The 25662-nt window shown below is 46.9% G+C and overlaps 1 protein-coding gene across 1 annotated transcript in view; it reads right to left on the bottom strand.

The window, feature by feature from the left end:
• The window catches only part of SIAH3 (siah E3 ubiquitin protein ligase family member 3), a 70193-nt gene extending 58043 nt beyond the window's left edge, over positions 1 to 12150 (bottom strand). Inside the window, exon 1 of the mRNA XM_068984756.1 lies at positions 12016 to 12150. Within this exon, the coding sequence (XP_068840857.1) occupies positions 12016 to 12150 (135 nt within the window). The remainder of the gene's footprint in view (positions 1 to 12015) is intronic.
• Between the last annotated feature and the right edge of the window lie 13512 nt (positions 12151 to 25662).

Raw genomic sequence — 25662 nt, forward strand, 5'->3', positions numbered from 1 at the left:
CAAGGTTTCCTTCAAGTATTTTATGCAAATCGTAATCTTAAAAAATATGTGTAGATGTATTATTTATTTGGCTGCGTGGAGTCTTAGCTGCAGTGAGCTCCATCTTCACTGCGTCATGCGGAATCTTCTGAGGCAGCGCATGGACTCTCTAGCTGTGGTGCTCGGGCTTCAGTAGTTGAAGGTGTTGGGGCTTAGTTGTTCCTCAGCATGTGGGATCTTAGTTTCCTGACCAGGGATTGAACCTGCATCTCCTGCATTGGAAGGCAGATTCTTAACCACTGGACCACCAGGGAAGTCCCCCAAAGTCATAGTTGTTATCAAGCCTGATTTGGAAGGCTAGCCTCTTTGAAGAAGTTTCCAAGCAGGTGGTCTATGATGGAGCGGGAGAGACAGCTTAACACAGAGGATAAAAGCACCAATTAAACTCTACCACTCATTGGATGCACCCCTGGACAAGTTACTTAATGTCTCTGTACATCAGCTTCCCCCCATGTGATTTGGAGATAGACTGCCAGCATTGTTCTGAGAATTTTTTAAAAGGCAGTTTAGGTAAATCACTTAGCATGGCACTTGGCACTTAGGAAATGCTCAATAAATATGTTAATTAGGAAACATATACACATACATGGACTTCCCTGTGGCTCAGACAGAGAATCTGCCTGTAATGCCAGAGACCCAGGTTTGATCTTCCCAGGGTGGGGAAGATCCTCTCGAGAAGGGAATGGCAACCCACTGCAGTATTCTTGGCTGGAGAATCCCATGGACAGAGCACCCTGGCAGGCTACAGTCCATGGGGTCACAAAGAGCTGGACACGACTGAGCGACTAACACTACTACACATATGTAGTTTTAACTTGGGTTCCCAAAGAAGAGCCTGAGAGAAGGACTTCATAAGGTGGTTTTTTTGGGAAGAGATTCCAGGAGGCAGGAGGAAGAGATAAAGTCGCTGCCATTGGCCACAGGGTCCATCCCATGGGGCAGCCCAGGGAATCCTAGAGCAAGCCTCCCGGGATCGTCCCCCAAGAGCTGGGGCATCTGTGTGTGTTTCATGTATGTACCTACAGAGTGAATGAGCCAGGATCTCAGCTCAATATTTTTAAATGAAATATAATACACTCAACATTAGTCTTATGGCCGGTTGTTTGTTGTGAAATAGGAATGCTGAGGGATGACATACGAAGAAATTTTTTAAAGCACAGGATTTTTTAAAAAGGATTTCTTCTTTTAATAATTGCATTTATTTTTGACTGAGCTGGGTCTTCGTTGTGCAGGCTTTTCTCCAGTTGCAGTGAGTGGGGGCTACTCTCTAGTTGACGTGCGAGGGCTTCTCATTGCGGTGGCTTCTCTTGCTGCAGAGCACGGGCCCTGGGCCTCTTCAGCTTCAGTAGCTGCAGCACATGGGTGCACGAGTTGTGGCGCCCAGCCTCTAGAGCACAGGCTCAATAGTTGTGGTGCACAGGCTTAGTTGTTCCATGGCATGTCGGATCTTCCCTGATCAGGGATCAAACCCGAGCCTCCTGTCTTGGCAGGCGGATTCTTTACCACTGAACCACCAGGGAAGCCCCCAAGCACAGGATTTTAATTTTAAATGGTTTCACTGCACAGAGTTGTGTATCATTGAGCAAGCTTTTTTTCTTTCCTCTGCTTTGATGGAATGATAATAATACACTACTTCCTAGGGAGAATTAAATGCATAGCATTTAACACAGTTCCTGGACATAGCATGCCTTCCATAAATGGTAGCTATTTTGTGGTTGTTCTGATCATTATTGTTATTATTGTGTGCATAACTGGGACAGCAGAAAAGCACAGCCTGTGGGTTTCAGGATATGTAGCCAGCTTAGCCTAAGTCACAATATACCTGTAATTTATAGAAAGGGAACGCGAGGTTCTGAGTGGCTTTCTGCCTTGGACTTCCTGGCACATCCTTGGCGAAGTCGTAGGAATTAGATCTGAGGGACCATGGCGTCTGGCTATAAAGCTGGGCAGATGGCTAGACTAGCTGGCCCATCTTTTGTAAAATCTTATATCGATCCGGATTTGGTTCAGTCTCTGTGGAGCCTTCCTAATGCCATGCTCACCCTCCCCAAAATGGTCTGCAGTGGCCTTTCCCCTCCATAGAGGACACTCCAGTTTTGTCCTGGGGGCCCTGCCCCTTCCACAGTCCAGTCTCTTCCAGCTGGAGTTCCTGGTACTGCCTGGAGACAGCCCTGCAGCACACAGCTCCCTCCTAATCATAGGTTCGTGATTAAAAATACATTAAAGGACCGAGAAATGATTAAGAGATACAGAGGCTTGCAAGTAAAACTGACATTTCCAGTTAGACCACAATTTTAAATGATCCACAGGGACTCTATTCATCTGCTAAAAACATTGGGCTGATCACAGATTGGTTTCTGATGGTGCTTTCATCCTGAGTCCCAGGTCAAGATGAAAACGTTGCCTTTTGTAGCAGAACTTGACCCACCCTGCTATCTGAAAGTCTGGGGTTATGGCTTTGTGGCTTGTGTGATTTCACTTCCAGCGTCATCCCAGTCCTTTGCTATGTATTTGTGCCAGCAGTAGAGATGAGAGGAACATTGCCCTTTCAATGCCCCACGTTTACCTGGCTAGTTGTTACCTTGCCAAGGTCCTAAGGACAAGGACCCCCTGGGAAGATGCCCCGCATGTGTGGCTCACATTAGAGAGGCAGCATCTTTATCCAATGCCCCAGACCCCAGCAGTGTGGTAGCATAGACAGAGCAGTGGGCCCTGCCCTGCCTTGGTTGTGACCCTGGACATCACCCCTTTGGGTCTCATCTGTTTGAACCAGGACCTGGACTCTGGTTCCCTGAGCTTGAACCCATTGTTGTTTAGTTGCTAAGTCATGTCTGACTCTCTTCGACTCCATGGATTGTAGCCTGCCAGGCTCCTCTGTCCATGGACTTCTCCAGGCAAAAATACTGGAGTGGGTTGCCATGCCCTCCTCCCGGGGATCTTCCCGACCCAGGGGTCAAAGCATGTCTCCTGCATTGGCAGGCGGATTCTTCACCCCTGAGCCACCTGGGAAGCCCGACCTTGAACCTACTATGCTTCAAAATCTTGGTCAGTCAACAGACAGGTCCTTTTACTGCTGACCCTCCCCTCTCTTTCCCCCAACATCCAGTCTGAGAAGTTTGATCACTTGTCCAAGCTGGGCAGAAGAATCTTGGTACATTTTGTGCACCAGGAACATCTCTAAGGAGCTCCACTTACTAGTGATGACAGCTACCATTTATGGAGTATGTCCAAGGCACTGGGTGCTGTACTAAGCAGTTTATCTACATTATATGTCACCTTCATGATAAGCATGTTAATAGTTGAGGAAATGCGGGTTCTGGGAGGTCAAAGCGGTTACTCAGGGGAACTGACATCACTGGATCCAAGCCCAGCTAGGTCTGAGTCCAAAGCCTGTACTCCATGGCCTCAGCTAGAATGTTCCTCTTTTCTCTCCCATCTCTCCTTTTACCTCTTTCCTGAGGCTGGAGGTCAGTGACAGTTTGGATGGGGAAGAAAGATCCATTCTCTCCTCTGCGGTGGTGCTGGGGACCCCGTCCACTGGGCTTTACACTCTCTGATCTTGCACTGCTATTCAGAAACCACTCAGGGTCCAAAAAGGTTGGCATCTCAGAATCGCCATGGACTCTGTGTGTGTGTGTGTAGAGTAGAACTCAGGGGGAGTAAGGAAGAGCCCAGCCCTGTGGCCTTTCTTGGTGCTTTTTATAGACTTGCCTGATGATAGGATCCAGGAAATTCTTTCCTGGCTTAGAAAGGCCAGAGCCTCTCTCTCCCTAGATTTCAGGGGCTACAGGTGGCTCAGTGGTAACTCAGCTTGCCAGTGGTGGCTCCATGGTGGCTGGTGGCTCAGCCTGCCAATGCAGGAGACTCAGTTTCCATCCCTGGGTCAGGAAGATCCCCTGGAAGAGGAAATGACAACCCACTCCAGTATCCTTGCCTGGAGAATCCCATGGACAGAGGAGCCTGGCGGGCTACAAGTCCACAGGACCTCAAAGTGCCCGACATGACTTAGCAACTCAGTAAGAACACCAAGCTTCCGTTAAGCATCAACCATCCCACCTAGCTCAGAGGGAAGGGGCTTCCTCAAGGCAGAATGAACTGCAGGCAGAGAGAAAATGAGTGTCCAGTTTCCCAGGGAGCCTGCAGGTTTTGCCCGCTTACCTCTCCCGCCCTGTTGCATCTCTCAATGGTGTCACTCAGCCTCACACCCTCACCCCATCAGATGTCCTTCACAGACCCGCTGGCCCTTGTGTTTACTCGGCTGCCGCTAATGAAAAGAAAGCACGCATAAGTCATGAGGATCTTCTCCAGCGCGAGGAGAGGGAACCTGTGGCAGGGCTCCTGGCTCTGCGGATGCTGGGCACCAGGGCACACATGCCAGCCCCTGTCCCACCTGGCACGCCCTTCCTCCCCCAGTCCAGCCTCTCGCCCACTGCACTTCCAGGCTCGGAACTCAAGCAAGGCTCAGGGTTTTCTTTGAAGTTAGGCAATAAGGACAAACCTGACTTTTACGTAAGGCAAGAAATTGTTCTATCCAAAACTCTCTTGAAGGCCAAGGGCAATTCACAAGTACTAAGGAACAGCAGGCCCTGAGGCCCGAAGGAAGGGAGGGGAGGTGGAGGAAAACAGAAGGTGGAGTGGTGGGGAGACTGACTCCAGCTTCCGAGGAGCGGCTTTTAGCTTTTATCGTAATGACCCGTGTTGACAATAACGGCTGCTATTTACCAACTCTCTCCTCCATGGCAGACGTTTTCCTTCTGTGAGCTCATTTACTCCTTGCAGCCCCATCGAAGGTGGGCGTTCTTTCCTGCTTTTTATAGAGAAGGAAATGAAGCCTCTGAGAGGCGAAGTCATTTGTTCAAAGTCACCCGTCAGCCAATGGAACAGTCTGGATTTGAGCTCAGCTCTTTCTGCCCCAAAGCCTGTGTGTTTTCCCTCCACCCACTGCTTCCCGCCCTCCCCCCCCCCCCCCCCCATTGATCTGGTGGATTTACAAACTGTGTGCCAAGGGCAAGATCTAATGCTCTATGCTTCTGACAGTGTGTCTCTTTATCATTTGATTTTTAAAATATGATGTGCAGACATCCACATAGATTATATTCTTTTTAAAAGAATTTGAAACAGGAAAGAAAATTTATGGAAATGATAGGGGAATAAAGAAGGATGGTGATAAAGAGGGCTTCCCAGTTGGTGCTATTGGTAAAGAACCTGCCTGCTGATGCAGGAAACCTAATGAGATGTGGGTTTGATCCCTGGGTCGGGAAGATCTCCTGGGGAAGGGAATGGCAATCCACTCCAGTATTCTTGCCCGGGGAATCTTAGGGACAGAGGAGCCTGGTGGGCTGCAGTCCTTGGGGTTGCAGAGAGTTGAACACAAATGAATTGACTTAGCACTCCATGCGGTGATGAAGAGGGCCTGATTTGCTAAGGAAATGTGGGTCTGATAAAGGGGAGACGACAGGGTGTACGGTGTGGCCCATGGGGTCACACTGGCTGCGCTAGGGCTGATGGGGTGCAGGAAGGGGGTCCCTGCAATTTCCTGCTCCCACAGCATGCACTCAAGCAAGGGGTGTTTAGTTTGAACTAACTGGAAGGCAGCCTGGGGCAGCTGGGGATCTAGGTCTGACTTTTGGCAACCTAACTTCCGGTTCCAATTCTGTCACAAAATAGATTAAGTCTGCAAGAGGGAAGTAGTGGGTTGAATAAAGATATTCACATCTTAGTGCCTGGAACTTCTGAATTTCCTTAAAGAGCAACAGAGTGAATATTATATGACCAAAGGTGTGATTAGCCTTGCCTTGTGGCTCAGATGGCAAAGAATCTGCCTGCAATATAGGAGACCCAGGTTTGACCCAGAATGGCAACCCATTTCACTATTCTTGCCTGGGGAATTCCATGGACAGAGGAGCCAGGCAGGCTACAGTCCATGGGGCTGCAAAGAGTTGGATATGACTGAAGGACTAAAGCTTTCAAAGTGTGATTAAGGATCTTGCAATGAAAACTTATCCTGGATTTTCCAGGTAGGGACAATCCAGATAGGCCCTCAATACAGTCGCCTGAGTCCTTATGATATGGACACACAGAGGTGAGAAGGAGGCCATGTGACCCCAGAGGCAGAGGTGGAGAGATGAGGCCGCAAGCCAAGGAACACAGGGAACCCTCAGAAGCCGGATGAGCAAGGGACAGATTCTTCCCTGGAACCCTGGAGGGAGCCTGGCCTTGCTGGCACCTCGATTTTGGACCTGCAGCCTCCTGATTTCTCTGATCTTGTGCCTCCCCATTTGTGGTAATTTGTTGCAGCAGCTGTAGGAAATACCAGTCATTTCCCCCTCTCACCTCAGTTTCCTTGACTGTAGACTAAGAAGATTCAGCCTCCCAGTTCTGACATTCTCCCCATCATTCTCTGAGCTGGTGATCCCCATGGGAGGATGGGGCTCCATTCTCTGGGGTGGGACTCTTTCCACGTGACACCTTGTATCTAAAAAGGCCAGCTTTCCCCTCTGGGGAGCACAGCTGGTTGAGTCCAGGATGACCTTTTTGTTGTTGCTCAGCCACCAAGTCGTGTCCAACTCTTTGCGACCCCAAGGACTGCAGCACGCCAGGCCTCCCAGTCCCTCACCATCTCTGGGAGTTTTGCCCAAGATCATGTCCATTGAATCGGTGATGCCATCCAACCATCGCATCCTCTGTGACTTTGCCAAGAGTCAAATACCACACCAAGACTGTTTTTTTTCTTATTGTTAATTGCTAGAAAAATATTCTGCCTTACCCCAGGGAAGCCATCCAAATAATTCTGACCTCTCTGGATTTCAAAGAAAACGTTCAGTCCCTGTTTTCTCCTTGCTTCCAAACAGTCCCTGCCACTTGAGGGACGGTGGTGAAGGGAGGGCCACAAAATTTGCTCCAGGGGGCTACCAGAGAAAGGCAGTGCCGAGGTTGTGGGCTCACCTCACCTCCACACCGGCTTCAGCCTCCCCTGCCCTCCCCATCACAGCACACCGCTACCCGAATGGCCGCCCGGAGCCTCCAGTTATGTGACTCGGGAGCCTCATTTACAATCACCATTAACCAGAAAAGCCGCATGACTGCTCTGTGCCTGCAGAGCCAAGCGTCATACAGTATTCACAGAAACCAGGGGGCTGGAGGAAGCCTTTAGACCGAAGCTCAGAGACTGACTCAGGGACCAGCTTCAGTCCCCCCCATCCTCCTCCTCTGGTCTCCCCCATCCCCTCATCCGCTCCCTACCACCCCCATCTAAGGCGCTAATAGAGCCTCCACTGTGGACAGCAAAGGAAGATGCTGACATGTCCAGGGGATGGGGGATGGGACCCTCAGAGGTGGCTGTGTCAGGAAGGGCTGAGAAACCCACACCATCTTAACTGCCGGAAACTAGGCATTCAGGCTGAACGCTCCAAGGCCGCCTTTACATCTCTAAAAACAACATTCAGGTCTTTAGCTTTGCTTCAGCTGCCTGCCGTGCTGGGTCAGTTGGTGAAAGCCCTGGGGCCGGAACGGATTTCCAAAGGTTAGCCCCTGAACAGTCGAGGTACTCGAGGTGAGGTTTGCCTTGGTTCTCCCTTGAGGATCCCCTCCCCCAACTCCATGCAGCCCCTACCCCATCCCCACCGTCACTCAGCACACATCCATCCATATGGCTTGGTCTCAGAGTGAGAGGCAGGTGGATGCTGCCAGTCCTGGTACTAAAATGCCCTAATTTTAGGTTTAGTGTCTGCTAGGCTTCCCAGGCGGCGCCAGCGGTAAAGGGTCCACATGCTAGTGCAGGAGATATAAGAGATCTGGGTTTGATCCCTGGGTCGGAAAGATCCCCAGGAGGAGGGCATGACAACCCAATCCAGTATTCTTGTCTGGAGAATCCCATGGGCAGAGGAGCCTGGTGGGGTCACAAAAGAGTCGGACACAACTTAGCACACATGGGCACTTAAAGCCCACACTGTCCTGTATGTCCCTCCCACTGTGTGTGCGCATGGCTCTGAGTGTGTGTGTGTGTGTGTGTCTGTCTATAGACTCAAGGTTAACAGGTTACAACAAAAAGGGCTCTGGGAATTGGACCCACTGGATGGAGGCATGAATAGCCTCCCAGGAGCGGTAGGGAGGTTAGGGCCTTTTGGAAGTTTGCCAGAAAGCCTTTTGCAAGACTTGTTTCAGAACCTGGTTTATCAAGCGCTGTGGTTACAGGGAGGAAGTCTCCTAGCCAGCCCCGGCTCAGCGCCAGTCTGCTTGGGAAGTGCTGAGCTCTGACCCCAGAGGGGCTCCGGCGGCCACTTCAGACCCTTCCCTGGAGAGGCCGGGGTGCACAGACTGGCCAGTCCACTCTTCAAAGGGCACTGCTGGAGACGGGCAGGAGCAGAGAGGGCTGCCTGGGGCAGGGCATTGTCCAAGCAGCGAGTGTGGATGGGAGAGGAGCCAGGAGAGAAAGGCTTTCTTGGTTTGGAAACAAGCGAAGGGCAAGAGGGAGAAAGTGGTGCTAAATCAGGACATGGGCCTGCGCCCTGCTTGGTGCCAGCCTGCAGCCCCTGGGCCACATTTCAGTGACCTCCATGAGCGAGGAAGCAGACAGCCGCCAGGCAAGATCACCAGCTCCTTGGCGGTCACTTTCTGCGGTCTGGGACGGAGAACTGGGGGGCCTGATCCCTTCAAGGAGCCACCTCTACAGGCAGAGACAGACAGACACAGGGCAACACAGAGTGCCATCTGCAGTCCATGGAGCTGGCTCTGCAGTGGATTCTTCTTGAAGCAGGAGAACCTCTTATTTCAGGCCAGCAACTCTGAACACCCCTTTTAAGTAGAATGGGCTTAAGAAGTGTAATGGGTTTAACTGGGTTGGCCTTTGCCTTCCACTTAGAAGCAAGCTTCTAGAACAAGCTTGCTTGAAGGAATCCCAGGTTGCTGAGTAAATCGCCATAATAAGATTGAGAATGAAGGTGACCTATAGAAGCATGGTAAATACACAGTTTTCTCTGCTCAGTAAGTGATTTTTTATTATAACTCAGCACTTGCCTCAGGTCCCGAAGTACTGCTAGCATTCTCAGGAAAGCACAGGAAAGGACAAAGTGCAAAAATGCTTCCAGAAAGAAAAACGCAGGCTTCCCAGTTCCTCTTGGAAGCAACACACAACCTAGAAACTTGAAAGCAAGGTTGCGGTCTCTGTGTCCTTGGTCACTGCGTCACGTACCGGCCTGTTATACAAAGTTGCGGGGAAGCGCCGTAGATCAATAGCCATCTGGTTTAACATTGCCGCAACTTTTTTTTTCCTTTTAAAAAAAGACTTTTTCTTCCTACATGGATTGCAGCTTTTTACATCCCAGGCATATTTCCGTGGCCTGTCTGTGGAAAGGAATGGTTGGAAGGAGCACTTTCTTTTGAGGTTTTATGCAGTTCTTAATATCCAGGATGGAGCAGCAGTGTTCCTAGAGAATTGTGCCTTTAAAAGCTCCAAAAAAAGCTCCAAGCTGTTAGCTCTTAGGTTGGAGAAGCAGGTAGAACTTACCTGCTGGGCCACCTGGAGCATGGATGAGACTGTCACAGAGGCGTCCTGGGCTGATCCTGGCACAGCCTCTGTAAATGCTGCGTGTCCCGTCGCACCCCCTGGTGACATGAGCATCCCTCAGTTTGATTTGTTTATCTGTGAGGACACTCATCTGAGCAAAATCTCTAAGTGGCTTTTTATGGGAAATGAAAAGTCAAATGAGTATGTACGTGACAAAGTGAGCCATGGAAAATAGCCTCTCAAAGCACATGCCATCTATTTTTATATTACTGCTTATATAGTTTCTAACTTGGCTGAAGGCTTTAAATGACAACTTTTGAAATTCTGAATGCAACCCTACAAATGATGTGCAATAATGTAATTTGGGGGGTGGAGGGGAGTATTAATAAAGCCCTTCACAGCCTCACAGAGCCATGGAGGAGGCAGGCTCGAGATTCATTGGCTCATTTTGAAGATGAAGAAGCGAAGGCTCAGAGACACTGAGTCATTCAAGGTCACAGAGCTGGTCAGCACTGACCTCAGGTCTCCAACCCTGACTCTGGACTCCTGGGTTTGGGGAGCAGGACTGCCTGTCAAAATCCAGGCTGACATCACTGAAACAAGCACAGATGATTTTCAGTCCATCCCCTACCAAGATCTTAGCACCCTGTTCCCCCTCCATCATCAGCTGCAGCCAACGAACCATATAAATCGAAACTTTGGAAACGCTCAGTCTCATAAACAGTTTGTAAAGGTTTTAAAATGCAAAGCAGGGATAAACAGAATTTCTTGCCACAGGGAAGTAGAAAATGTAAAGTGACAAAATAATGGGAGTTTGAAGGCGGTCCCCAAAGTAGTCATAAAATGGAATTCAGAGTCACATTTTAATACGTACATCATGCACTCACTTTGCAGAGGATGACTGGGGGTGAATTCCCATTTATAGAAGTAAGTAAGCCATGAAGGGAAAAAGAAATAGGGGAATGAGGGGAAGAGGGGAGGGTGGAGGGAGAGAGGGGGAGAGAGAGAGCAGGAGAGAGGCAGAGCAGTTGAGATGGTGTTCAGCACAGCTTGGATCCTGCAGAAAATCACTTCTAGGTCCGGAGCACGATAGTGCTCTCAAGGTAGTCCATCCCCCTTCCATCCAGGACGGGCCTTGGCATACGGCCCCAGGGGCGCCAGGCAGCTGTCCCTCCTGGGGACTTCCGGGAATTGTTGGGGGCGGGGGTGCGAGGAGGTACCCATTAGCACTGGCCTGCAGGGCTCCAGCGGAAGAGAGTCTGACTGCAGGAGTTTATAAAGTGATGAGCAACAAGCACCAAGGCCTGCCCCAGGCAGCGGTCAGAATGACAGATCGGTGCTCGCAGAGACTGCTCCTTTGCTTAGCGGCAGAGATGCCCTCCCCCCGACCTCCCCCACTTCGCTCAGCCTCGGGTATAATGAGAGCAACTCCCAAACGAGTCCATCGTTTATTCTGGGACGGAGCCCAGGCGGCTGCGACTTTCGCACTGGGGTGCGGGGGAGTTCAGCTGCGTCCTCGCACCGCCCCCTACCGCCCCGCCTGCCCATCTTCCCTCCTCCCCTAGCCTAGCGGCTCTCGGTTCATTTCCCCCTCGTCTTGGCGGGGGGGATGTGGAGCGGTCCCTCGAGCCCGTGTTGAGGCTGTCCTCTTAAAGGGCGCTGACCTGAAGAGATGTGAGGGCCGCAGCGCCTGCGGTGATCCCGGCAGTGGCGGCTCCGAGCCGGGTTCATTACAATGCTACTTGAACAATCTGCCTGCTCCCGTCCTCGATACACCAGGCGCATCCAGCTCCCAGGAAGCAAAGAAGACTAACTCCTGCCTACACCCCCGCCCCGCGCCCCCCAGGCTGAGTCTGAGCACAGGGAAAGCACACTTTGCAGAAAGCGCCCCCTCCTCAGCTCCCAGACCCCTGTCTGGTGCGGGGAGGGGGAGGTTGGGTCCTGTCTCGCGACCCCCCAGCCCAGCTACTTCAGGAGCAACCAGAGGGGCTTCAGAAATCCGTGTGCTTGCCTGTCTGCCTTTCCAGCACACGGGACAGCCTGCAATGTGGGTAACTTTTCAAACCCTCTCTCCTAAACACTTGCCCACAAATATTTGGGAGAGGGAGGGGGACGCCCCCTGCTCCCTCCAACACCCTCACTTCTGACACACACACACACCCCCACCTCCGACTCCTAGGCTGACAGCGTGGGGTAAAAGAAATAGACGCTGACTCCGGTCGCCCCTGCCAGGCAGGGAAACACACACCGTCTCGAGAGCATCCGCACACCCAGAGAGGGAGAAGGAGCCGAGCGCAGGCTCGGGTGCCCAACACCGTCCTGTGTAGCAGAGGGATGACCTTTGCCTGGAGCGCCCCGGGCTCCGTGGGAGGGTCCCTGACGCCACTCCCTGCCCCCCCCCCCCCCCGTCGCCGCCGAGGAAGGACTTGAACCCGAGCCACGGGAACATCAAACGGTAGCCAGCCACTCACCTTTAGGTTGTGCGTGGGGTTTACAACGCAGACAAGTTGCCCGGCAGCGGAGAACACTCGTTTAGCCTTGCTGTGCTGAAAGCGGAGGTGAATGAGATCTAACACAGCCCCAAAGCACTGGGTGAAGAAAAGCATCACAACTTTTTTTGGGGGATGATTGGCGCAGGAAGGTGGCGAAGGAAGCCGTTAAGTCCTTGGGCTCTGGAAGGCGCGCAGCCTCTGAGATACTCGCTCCAGCGCGGCTTAGCATGCCTTCATATTCATCATCAAAATAAGACGGTTAGAATCTTGCAGCAGTGAGGCGGCCAATCAAAAGGACAGAAATGTTATCCTTGAGGTGCAGAGACAGCCAATAACAAATGCCTCCTCTACCGAAACTCCCTGATGAATTGAGCCTGGCGGAGAATGTATTATTGAACATTGCCATAGATCAGCACATTGCATTTATCTTGTGATTACAGCCAACCATACATAGTGCCGGGGAGATAGGCTGACAAAATTGATTGCTTAATGTGTCTCATTTATTAATTGACTTAATTTAACATGAGAGCCTTTCTTAATGCGCTGGCAAAAACGTGAAGCATTTAAACCGCCAAATAGTAAAACACCCCGCTCCAAAGTAGGCAGATGGATAAGGCAGATCGTGGCTCCGATTCACCAGAGCTGCTTGGGAGAAAATCAAATATTACAAGACTCCTCTGATTCCAGATAAGGATTTGGCAGCGGCAGAATCGTGCATCTTTCAATCTTGAGCTCTTGCTCTCTCTGCGATTTGGATTTCAGCCGCTTGATAAATCTTACTCTCCAGTCTTTATCAAAGAGAAAAGCATTCCTGACAAATGCGTTTGGAGTTGGAGGGGGGAAAATGTGTGTGTATATCCGTAATACTGTAATTACTGAAGCCTGAAAGTATTAAAGCATAAAAGTGTACAGTGTATGCTTCTAAAAATAATGAAATCCCTGGTGCATGAATGCACACACAGAGGAAAAAGCTACACGGAGAGGACAGCGGCTTGTAAATCAGCAAAATAATTACAGATGCGGAGGGCTTTTGCTTGTCATTCATTTGCATACTGGTGGGCAGCAAATTGCGAATTAACCACTAGATTGTTGGAGACATTAAAATAGAGATTAAGAGCACACATACCACAATACCACATCGTTTGCTTGTCTCTGTGAGTGCCAGCAGCGCATTTCTGTGCTGGAGCAGGCAGAGGGCATTCCAGTCCTCAGACTGCACTCCGTCTCTCTTCAGAACCGGGCTGGTGGGGGTGCTTAAGCCCAACGACTTGTTCTGGAAGAAGGCTGTGAGCAGTGCATGAGGAGTCTTAGAGTTTGGGGCAGACAAGCTCTGATGATTTAGCCGTTCTTTGGGGCTCACGCAGGAGAGTGGCGTGTGTTGTGTTTCCCATCCTCTTTGGCTGTTTCTCTGGTGGGAAGTCAGCCTACACCCAGCGAGCCTGGGTGAGTATCAGGCTTGGGTGTGAATTACACCCAGAGTGTGAGAGCACATTGCTTCTTCCTGAATGGCTCTCGCTCCACTCGAGCTGCCGTGCTTGAGTTGTGATGTAGGCAAAGCTTACACACAGCTGGGACAGTGACGTCTGTAATCTGGTAAGGCAATTAAACCAGCTACTGATTAAAGTATATAGAGAAAAAAAAATGTACGGGTTTCCTGAAACCAGGACAAAGCCCAGGTGTTCATTTTCAATTGAGTTTAAAACCAAACCAATGTTTTCAGAAACGGATAAGCCAAGCGCCCGTTAAAATGGAAACTGTATTTTCTAAAGTAACTGCACTGGCGCAAAGTTAGAAGATGACAACATTTGAACTGATTAGAACCGCATCAGTGTGATACTTTTATAGGATATGAGTCCCTGGACCAATGTGTTCATTATATGCTCAGTTGCTTCAGTCATGTCTGACTCTGGGACTCCATGGACTGTAGCCTGCCAGACTTCTCTGTCCCTGGGATTTTCCCGGCAAGAGTACTGGAGTGGTTTGCCATGCCCTCTTCCAGGAAATCTTCCTGACCCAGGGATTGAACCTGCATCTCCTGAATTGCAGGCAAATTATTTCCTGCTGAGCCACAGGGGAAGCCCCATTCATTGTACGATTCATAAATAAGAGTTGCTGGTCTATACTGCTGGAGTTCTTTTTCTTTGGTTTTCATTTTCCAGAATAAGCTTTTAGCAGGAAAACCTTCAGTATTCTTTTATTGTCTTCCTTAAAAATATAAAAATAAAAGTTAGCATATACTCCCATAGATTCCTTAAAGACACAGTTCATAATTCAGAAGGTCCAAACGTTTCCTCTTTCTACATCCTTTGTTAGAATGGAACTATTATGCAGTTTGTTTCTCCCTTTTTGTAACCTCAGACAGGTTTCTTGAAACCTCACTGAAGCTCAGTTTCCACTCCTGTAGCATAGGGATAATAGCAACTTATTTCTCTCTCAAGGTTACCGGGAAGACTAAGATATGATGTATCTGGAAGAACCCAGCCCAGTGCCTGATTCAAAGCAGCCTCTCAATTCTTGAGCCTGCTGCTGCTTGAGTGTCTTTAGTGGAAGAGTGATTATTTCCAGAATGCTTTTCCTTCCTGCTCTGTGAGTTATTTTCCCCGAGGGATGTTCACCCTACCATCCAGTGCCGTGGATAAGAACAGACTTGACTCTTGCTGCTTTTTTTTCCTCTAGCTGGGTCTTGGTTGCTGCACACAGACTTTCTCTAGTTGCGGCGAGCAGGGTCTCCTCTCCAGTTGTGCTGAGTGGGCTTCCCATTGCTGTGACTTCTCTTGTTGTGCAGCACAGTCCCTAGAGGGCGGGCTTAGCTGTTGCGGAGCATGGACTTTGTTGCTTGGAGGCAGGTGGGATCTTCCTAGATCAGGGATTGAACTGGTGTCCCCTGCATTGCAAGACAGATTCTTAACCACTTAACCACCAGGGAAGCCCTTGCTACGTTCTTAAGTGTATTACTTGATATCAGCTGGACATTGGGCTTGGGAATGAGGCCTGAAGGGCTAAGGAGTGCATATTGACATCAGTGACTGACTAAGCAGTGTCACAGATCTGCTAGTAAGGATGATTTTTCTTAACCCCAGACCTGACCTCTTGTTCTAACTCTCGACCCCCAAACTGGTTTGCATCACTCTATTTTCGAATATTAAGCTTATCCATCTGTTCTCAGAATCAGTCCTCAAAATAATCATCCATGGGGAAATGTCTGAAGCTAACCCTGGTAACAGATTCTCATGGTTGATGTGCCCAAAATACGTTGGCACAAACAAGCTTTCAAGTAGAGATTTAAAATGGTTTTGTCTCTTGCCACTAAGTTGGCCCCTTGGCAGTAGCCACAACAACCCTCTCCTGCTGTACCGCAATGCCTAAGGTTTCCCCTTCACCTCCTTAGCAACCAGATTTACATTTTATCTGGACCAGAAAGTCTCAGAGATTGGTAATTAGACAAATTTGACTTGGAAGCCTGCATTGCTACTTACTGCTACTTTGGGCAGATTATGTGATCTCACTGATGCTTAGTTTTGTTTGTCTGTAAAAGTGAAGCTAATGACTCCCTTGAAAAGTAGTTTAAAGATGAAGCAAGATAATATAAGTAAAATAATCAGCCCAATGACTGGTTTTAATAATAACTTTAGTGAGAAGGTATTATCATTATTATCATCTTCCCATCAAAATTATTTTTGTCCAAGTCAACCCAAAGTTCTGATGAGCAGGTGGAACGACCAAAATTCTCATGCCCTGCTGGAAACCACTTTGGAAAACTGCTTGGAAGCATCTAGTAAAGCCAAATATGTGGCTACCCTACAATCCTGAAAGGTGAAAGGGTTAGTCGCTCAGTTAGTAAAAGAGTTGGTCTGACTCTTTGCGACCCCGTGGACTGTAGCCTGCTAGGCTCCTCTGTCCATGGGATTCTCCAGGAAAGAATACTGGAGTGGGCTGCCATGCCCTCCTCCAGGGGAACTTCCTGACCCAGGGATCGAACCCAGGTCTCCTGCACAGTGGGCAGACTCTACCGCCTGAGCCACGAGGGAATCTGAGGACGACCAGCAAACCCCCAGAAGCCAAGGAGGAGGCGTGGAACAGATTCTCCCTCACAGACTCCAGGAGGAACCGACCCTGAGGGCACGTCAACCTCAGACTTCTCAGACATTCCAGAACTGTCCTATAGACCCCTGCCGTGAACGCCAGTCAGATTGTGATACTTTGTTATGCAGCCCAAGAGAACAATACAATGGGTTGTATTGTATTGTATCCATTTGGTGGAAATTCTTTAGGCTGTGAACTTAAAAAAATATATATATTTATTTATTTTGGGCGGTGCTGGGTCTTTGTTGTGGCCTTTCTTCAGCTGTGGCCAGGGGGGACTGCTCTTCGTTGGGGCGCGAGGGCTTCTCACTGTGGCGGCTTCTCTTGTTTCAGAGCTCAGGCTCCAGGGCGTGGGCTTCAGTAGTTGCAACGTGTGGGCTCAGTAGTTGTCATGCATGGGCTTCATTGCTCCACAGCGTGTGGGATCCAGGACCAGGGATCGAACTATTGTCCCCGGCATTCGCAGGCAGATTCTTATCCACTGTACCACCAGGGAAGTGTGGCTATGAACTAATGATCAGTGCATTTTTCTGTATGTGAGATATTTGCCCCAAATATATTGAAATAACGTGTGGATGAGCAAATAATCGAATTTTGAAGTACTGGAATATTCATAAAGATTTGAAAAGACTATTGAAGTAATCACAAAGGAAAATACTTGATTACATAAAATACTAAACTCTACATCAAAAATAATGTCTAACAACTAACATTGAAAAAAACTCAAAATATTGAGGGATATATTTGTAGCAGTTATAACAACAACAGATTCATAAATGAATGATAAATGTTCAATAGAACTAGAAATCAGAGACGTGCATGAAGCAAGATAGCATCTTTTATGTGTCAAATTGGCACTTCTTACGTTTAAACAATCATACTCAGGGCTGGTAAATCTTTACTGAAATTGACATTCTCCTCTGCGGCTGATGAGACTGATAATAACAAACATTTGAATTCATGATAGGGGGCTTCCCCGGTGGCTCAGTGGGAAAGAGCCCACCTGCCAATGTGGGAGACATGGGTTCAAGCCCTAGTTGCGGAAGATCCCACATATCCACATACCAGGGGACAAATAAGCGTGTGCACCACTATTGAGCCTGTGTCCTAGACCCTGGCACTGCGGCTACTGAAGCCCGCCTGCCCTGGAGCCTGTGCTCTGCAACAAGAGGGGCTGCTGGAGGGAGAAGCCCCCTCACTGCGACAAAGAGGAGCCCCCAACGTGCTCTAACTAGAGAAAATCCCACACATCAACGAAGCCCCAGCACAACCGAAATTAAACAAGTAAAATGGTTAAAAAACTAGTAAATGCTTGGTAGACATCAGGCACTATGCTAAATAGTTGGCCTGTGAGTTCAAGTACATCTACAGTGAAATATCTTATTTTCCTCTTCTCAACAACCCCATCAGACATTTTAAAAGAAGTAAATTGGCAGAAGTACCACACAGAAGTACCAAAAAAGATGTCCTTTTCATCACAGGGGACTGGAATGCAAAAGTAGGAAGTCAAGGGATACCTGGAGTAACAGGCAAATTTGGCCTTGAGTACAAAATGAAGCAGGGCAAAGGCTAACAGAGTTTTGCCAAGAGAACACACTGGTCATAGCAAACACCCTCTTCCAACAAAACAAGAGAAGACTCTACACATGGACATCACCAAATGGTCAGTACTGAAATTGGATTGATTATATTCCTTGGAGCTAAAAGATGGAGAAGCTCTATACAGTCAGCAAAAATAATACCAGGAGCTGACTGGCTCAGATAATGAACTTCTTATTGCCAAATTCAGACTTATATTGAAGAAAGTAGGGAAAACTACTAGACCATTCAGGTATGACCTAAATCAAATCCCTCACTATTATAAAGTGGAAGTGACAAATAGATTAAAGGGATTAGACCTGATACAGTGCCAGAAGAACTACGGACAGAGGTTTGTGACATTGTACAGGAGGCAGGGATCAAGACCATCCCCAAAGGAAAAAAAAATGCAAAAAGGCAAAATGGTTGTCTGAGGAGGCCTTACAAATAGCTGTGAAAAGAAGAGAAGGGAAAAGCAAAGGAGAAAAGGAAAGATATACCCATTTGAATGCAGAGTTCCAAAGAATAGCAAGGAGAGATAAGACAGCCTTCCTCAGTGATCAGTGCAAAGAAATAGAGAAGAGAACAGAATGGGAAAGACTAGAGATCTCTTCAAGAAAAATTAGAGATACCAAGGGAACATTTCATGCAAAGATGAGCTCAATAAAGGACAGAAATGGTATGGACCTAACAGAAGCAGAAGATATTAAGAAGAGGTGGCAAGAATACACAGAAGAACTGTATAAAAAAGATCTTCATGACCCAGATAATCATGATGGTGTGATCACTCGCCTAGAGCCAGACATCCTGGAATGCGAAGTCAAGTGGGCCTTAGGAAGCATCACTACAAACAAAGCTAGTGGAGGTGATGGAATTCCAGTGGAGCTATTTCAAATCCTGAAAGATGATGCTGTGAAAGTGCTGCACTCAATATGCCAGCAAATTTGGAAAACTCAGCAGTGGCCACAGGACCGGGAAAGGTCAGTTTTCATTCCAATTCCAAAGAAAGGCAATGCCAAAGAATGCTCAAACTACTGCACAATTGCTAATAAAGTCTCACCATAATAAATAATACATAAATAATAAATAAATAATCTCACAAGCTAATAAAGTAATACTCAAAATTCTCCAAGTCAGGTTTCAGCAGTATGTGAACTGAGAACTTCCAGGTGTTCAAGCTGGTTTTAGAAAAGGCAGAGGAACCAGAGATCAAATTGCTAACATCCGTTGGGATCATTGAAAAATCAAGAGAGTTCCAGAAAAATATCTATTTCTGCTTTATTGACAATGCCAAAGCCTTTGACTGTGTGGATCACAATAAACTGTGGAAAATTCTTCAAGAGATAGGAATATCAGACCACCTGATCTGCCTCCTGAGAAATCTGTATGCAGGTCAAGAAGCAACAGTTCAAACTGAACATGGAAAAACAGACTGGTTCTAAACAGGGAAAGGAGTACATCAAGGCTGTATATTGTCACCCTGCTTATTTAACTTATATGCAGAGTACATCATGCGAAATGCCAGGCTGGGTAAAGCACAAGCTAGAATCAAGGTTGCCGGGAGAAATATCAATAATCTCAGATATGCAGATGACACCAACGTTATGGCAGAAAGCAAAGAAGAACTAAAGAGCCTCTTGAGGAAAGTGAAAGAGGAGAGTGAAAAAGTTGGCTTAAAACTCAATATTCAGAAAATTAAGATCATGGCACCAGTTTCATCACTTCATGGCAAATAGATGGGGAAACAATGGAAACAGCAACAGACTTTATTTTCTTGGGCTCCAAAATCACTGTAGATGGTGACTGCAACTGTGAGATTAAAAGATGCTTCCTCCTTGGAAGGAAAGTTATGACCAACCTAGACAGCATATTACAAAGCAGAGACATTACTTTGCCAACAAAGATCCGTCTAGTCAAGGCTATGGTTTATCCAGTAGTCATGTATGGATGTGAGAGTTGGACTATAAAGATAGCTGAGCGCTGAAGAATTGATGCTTTTGAACTGTGGTGTTGGAGAAGATTCTTGAGAGTCCCTTGGACTGCAAGGAGATCCAAACAGGCCATCCTAAAGGAAATCAGTCCTGAATATTCATTGAAGGACTGATGCTGAAGCTGAAACTCCAATACTTTGGCCACCTGATGTGAAGAACTGATTCATTTGAAAAGACCTTGATGCTGGGAAAGATTGAAGGTTGGAGGATGAGATGGTTGGATGGCATCACCGACTCAATGGGCATGAGTTTGAGCAAACTTTGAGAGTTGGTGATGGACATGAAGCTTGGTGTGCCGCAGTCCATGGGGTCACAAAGAGTTGGACACAACTGAGCAGCCGGACTGAACTGAACCACATGGATTAGATGGAAAGGGGCCAAATTAGTATAAAATTGATAAGAAGCCTTTGGACCCTGAGCTCCTATTGGTAGGAAGCAAACTGAGAAACTTTTGAGCAGAAAACATGGGCTACCTTTTATGAAAAAGAAAAGATGACCTCCAGGGTGGAAACAAGAGCTCAGAGGCTGGAGTTGAAAGTTGTGGAGACTCATTTTCAGACCTGGAGTCCTAGACGAGGAACTTTCAACATAGAAAGCGAGAGCCATGACTCTGTATGATTTTTGAGGCTTCATTACCCAAGGCATTGCCATTCATACCTTGCATTTTTAACAGGTCACTTTGAGAGAAGCCAGAAATCATGCTTTCTGGACCCTCCAGGCCCTGAGAAACTTAGACCCAGACCCTGCAGCTAAGCTACTTATGATTTGCTAATTCACAGATACTGTGATACATATTTGTGTTTGTGGTGGCTTTGAACCATTAGTTTTGGGGTAATTCAATGTGTGTATTGTTGATGAAGCAAATGACTAATTCTGGTGGTGTCATTGATGTAAGAGAAAGGAACCACAGGTATAAGATTGATGAGGTTAAAAAAATACTGTAATCTTGAATTCAAATGGCAGTCATTGCAATGGTGTGTTTTATGTTAAAGAACAGGCACAGCAGAAGGGGGAGAAAAGGACGAGGAGGGGGAGGGGAAAGCCAAAGCAAAGTTCCTTAATTCTGTCCACAGAAAAGGCCTTGAAAATGAATACCTTAAAACCCAGCTTCTATATAAAATTTCCCACTTAAAAGCAAACAAACTGCATCTGTTTAAAGAAATGGCCAGCTCTAGATCTGGAAGAGCAAATGTTTAAGATGAGCCTGGATCATCTGATAACAACAGGAAGCAAGGATGCAGCTTGTAAAAAGCATTAGGAAAAAAAGCTAGGATCTGTTTAAGGATTTAGAAAGCAAAGTGAAGAGGCTCCCACTGGCTGAAGATGGGACTGTTGGCACATGATTAAGAATAATAACTGCAGTGGACTGAAACACATCAAATATGTTTAAATCCACGCATTCATAATGATGCTAGAAAAACTAATTAGTTCCATTTGCATGGTGCTTGGCACTTAATTCATTATTTTGATAACTGGCAAATAAAGGGAATAAATTACACATTTATCCTGCCTTCTATGAGCTATGCCTCAATATAATTAGAGTCAATGAAGAGAAGTTTCTCTTTATAACTTCAGTTAACAAATGTAGGAAAAGTGGTAAAGTGAGAATATTCACCTGTTTGAAATTCCTGATGAAATAATGAATCTGGGCAGTGATGTCTTTGGCTTCTGATATCACAGAAGGACAACCAGGTATTGGGTACCTCCTGGGAAGTGTCAACAAAGCAGTCCTACCAAGGTAACAACATGAATCTGATCAAACTTTGTGATGTAGCTAACATTTTTTAGAGAATATAGGGGACAGAGGAATATGATCAATGACAAAACAGAATATGATAAATGACAAAATGGGGAGATCCTATTAGCAAAATCCAGGTCATTGGAAACTCTACAGGAAAAATGACCAGTTTATTTAATAAATAAAACAGTGCTTAGAGAGAGAAGGATGGTGGAAAGGAGAGAGAGAGAGAGACATCATGTTTCAAATAGTTTTTTAAATGTGCAAAAATGCCCAGTGTATATTAAATTGGGAAATCAGGATATAAAATTGTAAAACAAAGCCATCTGATTTTTAAAGAAAAATACAGCATGAGAGAAAAAATGTTCAGAAAACAAAGTGTTTTATAGCCGGATTATTGGTAATTTTGGAATATTATTCTGTATTTTTCCAATCTGTTTTAAGACACAAGTATAATTTTCTAATCACTGACCTTCTTGGAATACGGACAAATAGATAAATTAGTGAAAGCATGTCTATAGAGAGGGAAGGGGAAAGCATATTAACACTTGTTTTTTTCACGTGGTGGCCCTGTGCTGTCCATTGAGATCCTCTTCTTCTGTAAGAAAAAACACTGGATTAGAATCCCATTGGATTCTAATGTGTTGGTGGGCCCCCTCTCACCAGTAACAGGTATGTATTTTATTAAGGGTCCTTTGGGAAAGACTTGAACTCAAATGAACCACCAGCCCTTCTAACTCTGAGATGGGTGTGAGAAGTAAGCTCTCATGTGACCGTTGAGGAAGGTCAGTATCTGAATTATGAAGCCTGACTTTCAGCAGATGATGAACAGGAAAAGGAAACAAACTGCCTTGACACAACCCGGGTTGGGTACAGCTGGTTCAAAAGCAACAAGTTTATTCTATAATGTTGCCAAGGCAACAGCATCTGCTTCTGACATTGCCGAGGGTGGGAGGAGGGAGCAAAGAGGAGCAATAAAGAGGCAGAATGATTCTGTACATCTTTCCTAGGAAAACAGGAAAGAAGGATGTAAGATATTGACTATTTTCTGGGTGAATGTGCTTCCATAATGCTTAAAGTGTCATCAGGGAAAGGCAAATGGTGTTTTTCATGTTACAATCTGCCTTGAACCAAATAGGAGCCCCGTGCCTCTTGTCATATTGTCATTTTCCCTTCTGTGACTCCTAACAGCAGTGGACAGGGCTTTCTTACAGCTCTGTCCCCTTGAGTGTGAAAGCACATTGATGCTTTCTTGTGACAGTTACTGCAGCATCTGTTCACACGGCTGAAAGATGATTATTATGTTTCGACTGTGTCTGGATTTGCAAGGGAAGAAGAGAGGAAAGGAATGGTCTTGGTTCGCCTCCTCCTCTCCTCCTCCCCTTGGCTCCTGCCTCCAGATCTTTCTACCTGTAAAGGAGGAGCATGTAGCAAGGAGAACGTGGCAATGAGGAGGGAAAGGGAGCAGCAGGTGTGGGAAGTGTGCTAGAGATATTTTTAGCTGAGGGCAAAACAGACAACAGGCTACCTGGCCACGAGGCAGCTCGCATGGGGACACCGGGAGCCTGGGAAGAGCTAAGTCAGGGGCAAGGTAAGAGGGGCTGGAGCCCAGCTCCGCATGTAACGGCCTTAGAGGGAGATCGGAGCTGGAGGTGAAGACAGAGCTCTGGAGACGATCAGTGGCATATGTTGAGCATCAAAATCGTTCTCAAACTGGAGAAACACTCAGCTCGGTTGCCCGGGCTCAGGGAAAGTTGCTCTTTCCTGCCTGAACCTCATTTCATGTGTTTAGAACCTGAAGCAAACAGTCTCTGGGTAGTTCTCACTGGCTCAGAAACAAAGAGAATTTAGACCCCTGCCTGTGCCTAGTTGGTGCTGATTTTTTTTTTTTCAAATGCCAACTGCTTTAATGACATGGCAGGATGTTCCAGAGGTCAAAAGCCTGAACTTGAGAGTCAGGCAAATCAGGGGAACCTGAATCTGACCCTCCAGGCTTCGGCTGCTTATACATTACTCATTATGCATTATTTCATTGGAGTCACATTTACAAGGTAAATGCAGGTAACCCAGCCTCCCCAGGCCTTAGCTTCCCCTCTTTTGGTGGGCTGCCTACCACTGGTAGGCTGTGAATTTGGGGGCACAGCACTTGGGACTTTCCTGTGACTATCATTCTCATTTGTCTTTGAACATATCTTTGAAAAGTGGGAAGGAATGGAGTTCACCTGTGTTTGCTTCTTGGATTTGAAAGTGACACTAGATTAGGTAGAAACCCTGATCAGAAATTTCTGTCCCTGGACTTCCCTGATGGTCAAGCGGTTAGGAATCTGCCTTCCAATGCAGGGGATGCAGGTTCGATCCCTAGTGGGGAACTAAGATCCCATGTGCTGTGGGGCAACTATGCCTGCACAGTGCAACTAGAGAGAAGCCTGTGCCACGACTAAGACCTGATGAAAAGCGAAAGTGAAAGTTGCTCAGTCGTGTCCGACTCTTTGCAACCCCATGGACTATACAGTCTATGGAATTCTCCAGGCCAGAATACTGGAGTGGGTAGCCATTCCCTTCTCCAGGGGATCTTCCCGACCCAGGAGTTGAACCAGGGACTCCTGCATTGCGGGTGGATTCTTTACCAGCTGAGCTACCAGGGAAGCCCTGATGCAACCAAATAAATAAATATTTCAAAAAAGGAAAAAAGAAAGTTCTGTTACAAGTTGGCAATGGACTTGTATTAAAGTTCTCTAGAGAAACAGAATCAGCAGATTATATATATATAAAATAATGTAATAGTATGGATGTGAGAGTTGGACTCTGAAGAAGGCTGAGCGCCGAAGAATTGATGCTTTTGAACTGTGGTGTTGGAGAAGACTCTTGAGGGTCCCTTGGACTGCAAGGAGATCCAACCAGTCCATTCTGAAGGAGATCCACCCTGGGATTTCTTTGGAAGGAATGATGCTAAAGCTGAAGCTCCAGTACTTTGGTCACCTCATGCGAAGAGTTGACTCATTGGAAAAGACTCTGATGCTGGGAGGGATTGGGGGCAGGAGGAGAAGGGGACGACAGAGGATGAGATGGCTGGATGGCATCACTGACTCGATGGACGTGAGTCTGAGCGAACTCCGGGAGATGGTGATGGACAGGCAGGTCTGGTGTGCTGCGATTCATGGGGTCACAAAGAGTCAGACACGACTGAGCAACTGAACTGAACTGAACTGAATGTAATATTATATATATATATATATTACTTATTCTGTCTCATATATAGCTATAATTATATAATATGTATCTATAATCTCTATGTATTATATATAGAGAGAGACAGCATGGGGCTGGGGGTGGGATTTAAAGAACTGGCTCATACATCATGGATGCAGGCAAGTTCAAAATCTTCAGGCAGGCCAGCAGACTAGAACCCAGGAAAGAGCCGATCCTGCGGTTTTAAGTCCACAGGCAGAATTTCCCTCTTCGTCAAGGAGATCAGTTTTTTCTATTAAGGACTTCAGCTAATTGGATGAAGCCTGCCCACATTATAGAGGGTAATTTGCTTTACTCAAAGTCTGCTGATTTAAATGTGAAACTCATCAAAAAATACTTTCACAGAATTATCTAGAGCTATGTTTGACCAAATATCTGAGTACCATGACCTAGCCAAGTTGACAGATAAAATTGACCATGCCAGGGCCCCCTTTTGCCCTGTCCAAACATGGCTACCTCCTCACAAGCCAGTAACCATGACCCCAAAGAGTCACTCACACGATAAGTAAGTTCCACTAAGGTAGCTAATTTCATGGCATCTGCAGAAGAGCTGGGACCAGCTATTTTATTTTTTCTTTATTTGTGCTGCACCCTTCTTTAGGAGAGAGAAAAAAAATCAAAACACAGCAAAATTGATAGCAGGAATTATATCAAAAAGGTAATTTTCACCGCAGGTCCTGGGGTTAATATGTACTTATTCCAAATATCTTAAACATTAAAGGAAAGAGGTAAATATTTAAAGGGAGATCTAGACTGAGGACCAGAGATTCAACACTCTACCCTACCATTTAGGCAAATATCCTAATTCACAGTGAGGTGGATAATTACACCTGAGCCAAATCAGGGAGCAGAGAGGCCTTACCATGATCATCTACACCGAAGTGCACAGATATCAATTATACTTGAGTCTAGAAAGGGTTGAAAGCTGAAACCTTGCTGTATGAACAGAAAGTGTTGCTGCTTTTAACACTGCAAGTAAGGGAAGAG

Source organism: Capricornis sumatraensis, chromosome 12, assembly GCF_032405125.1.
Source record: "Capricornis sumatraensis isolate serow.1 chromosome 12, serow.2, whole genome shotgun sequence".
NCBI lineage: Eukaryota > Metazoa > Chordata > Mammalia > Artiodactyla > Bovidae > Capricornis > Capricornis sumatraensis.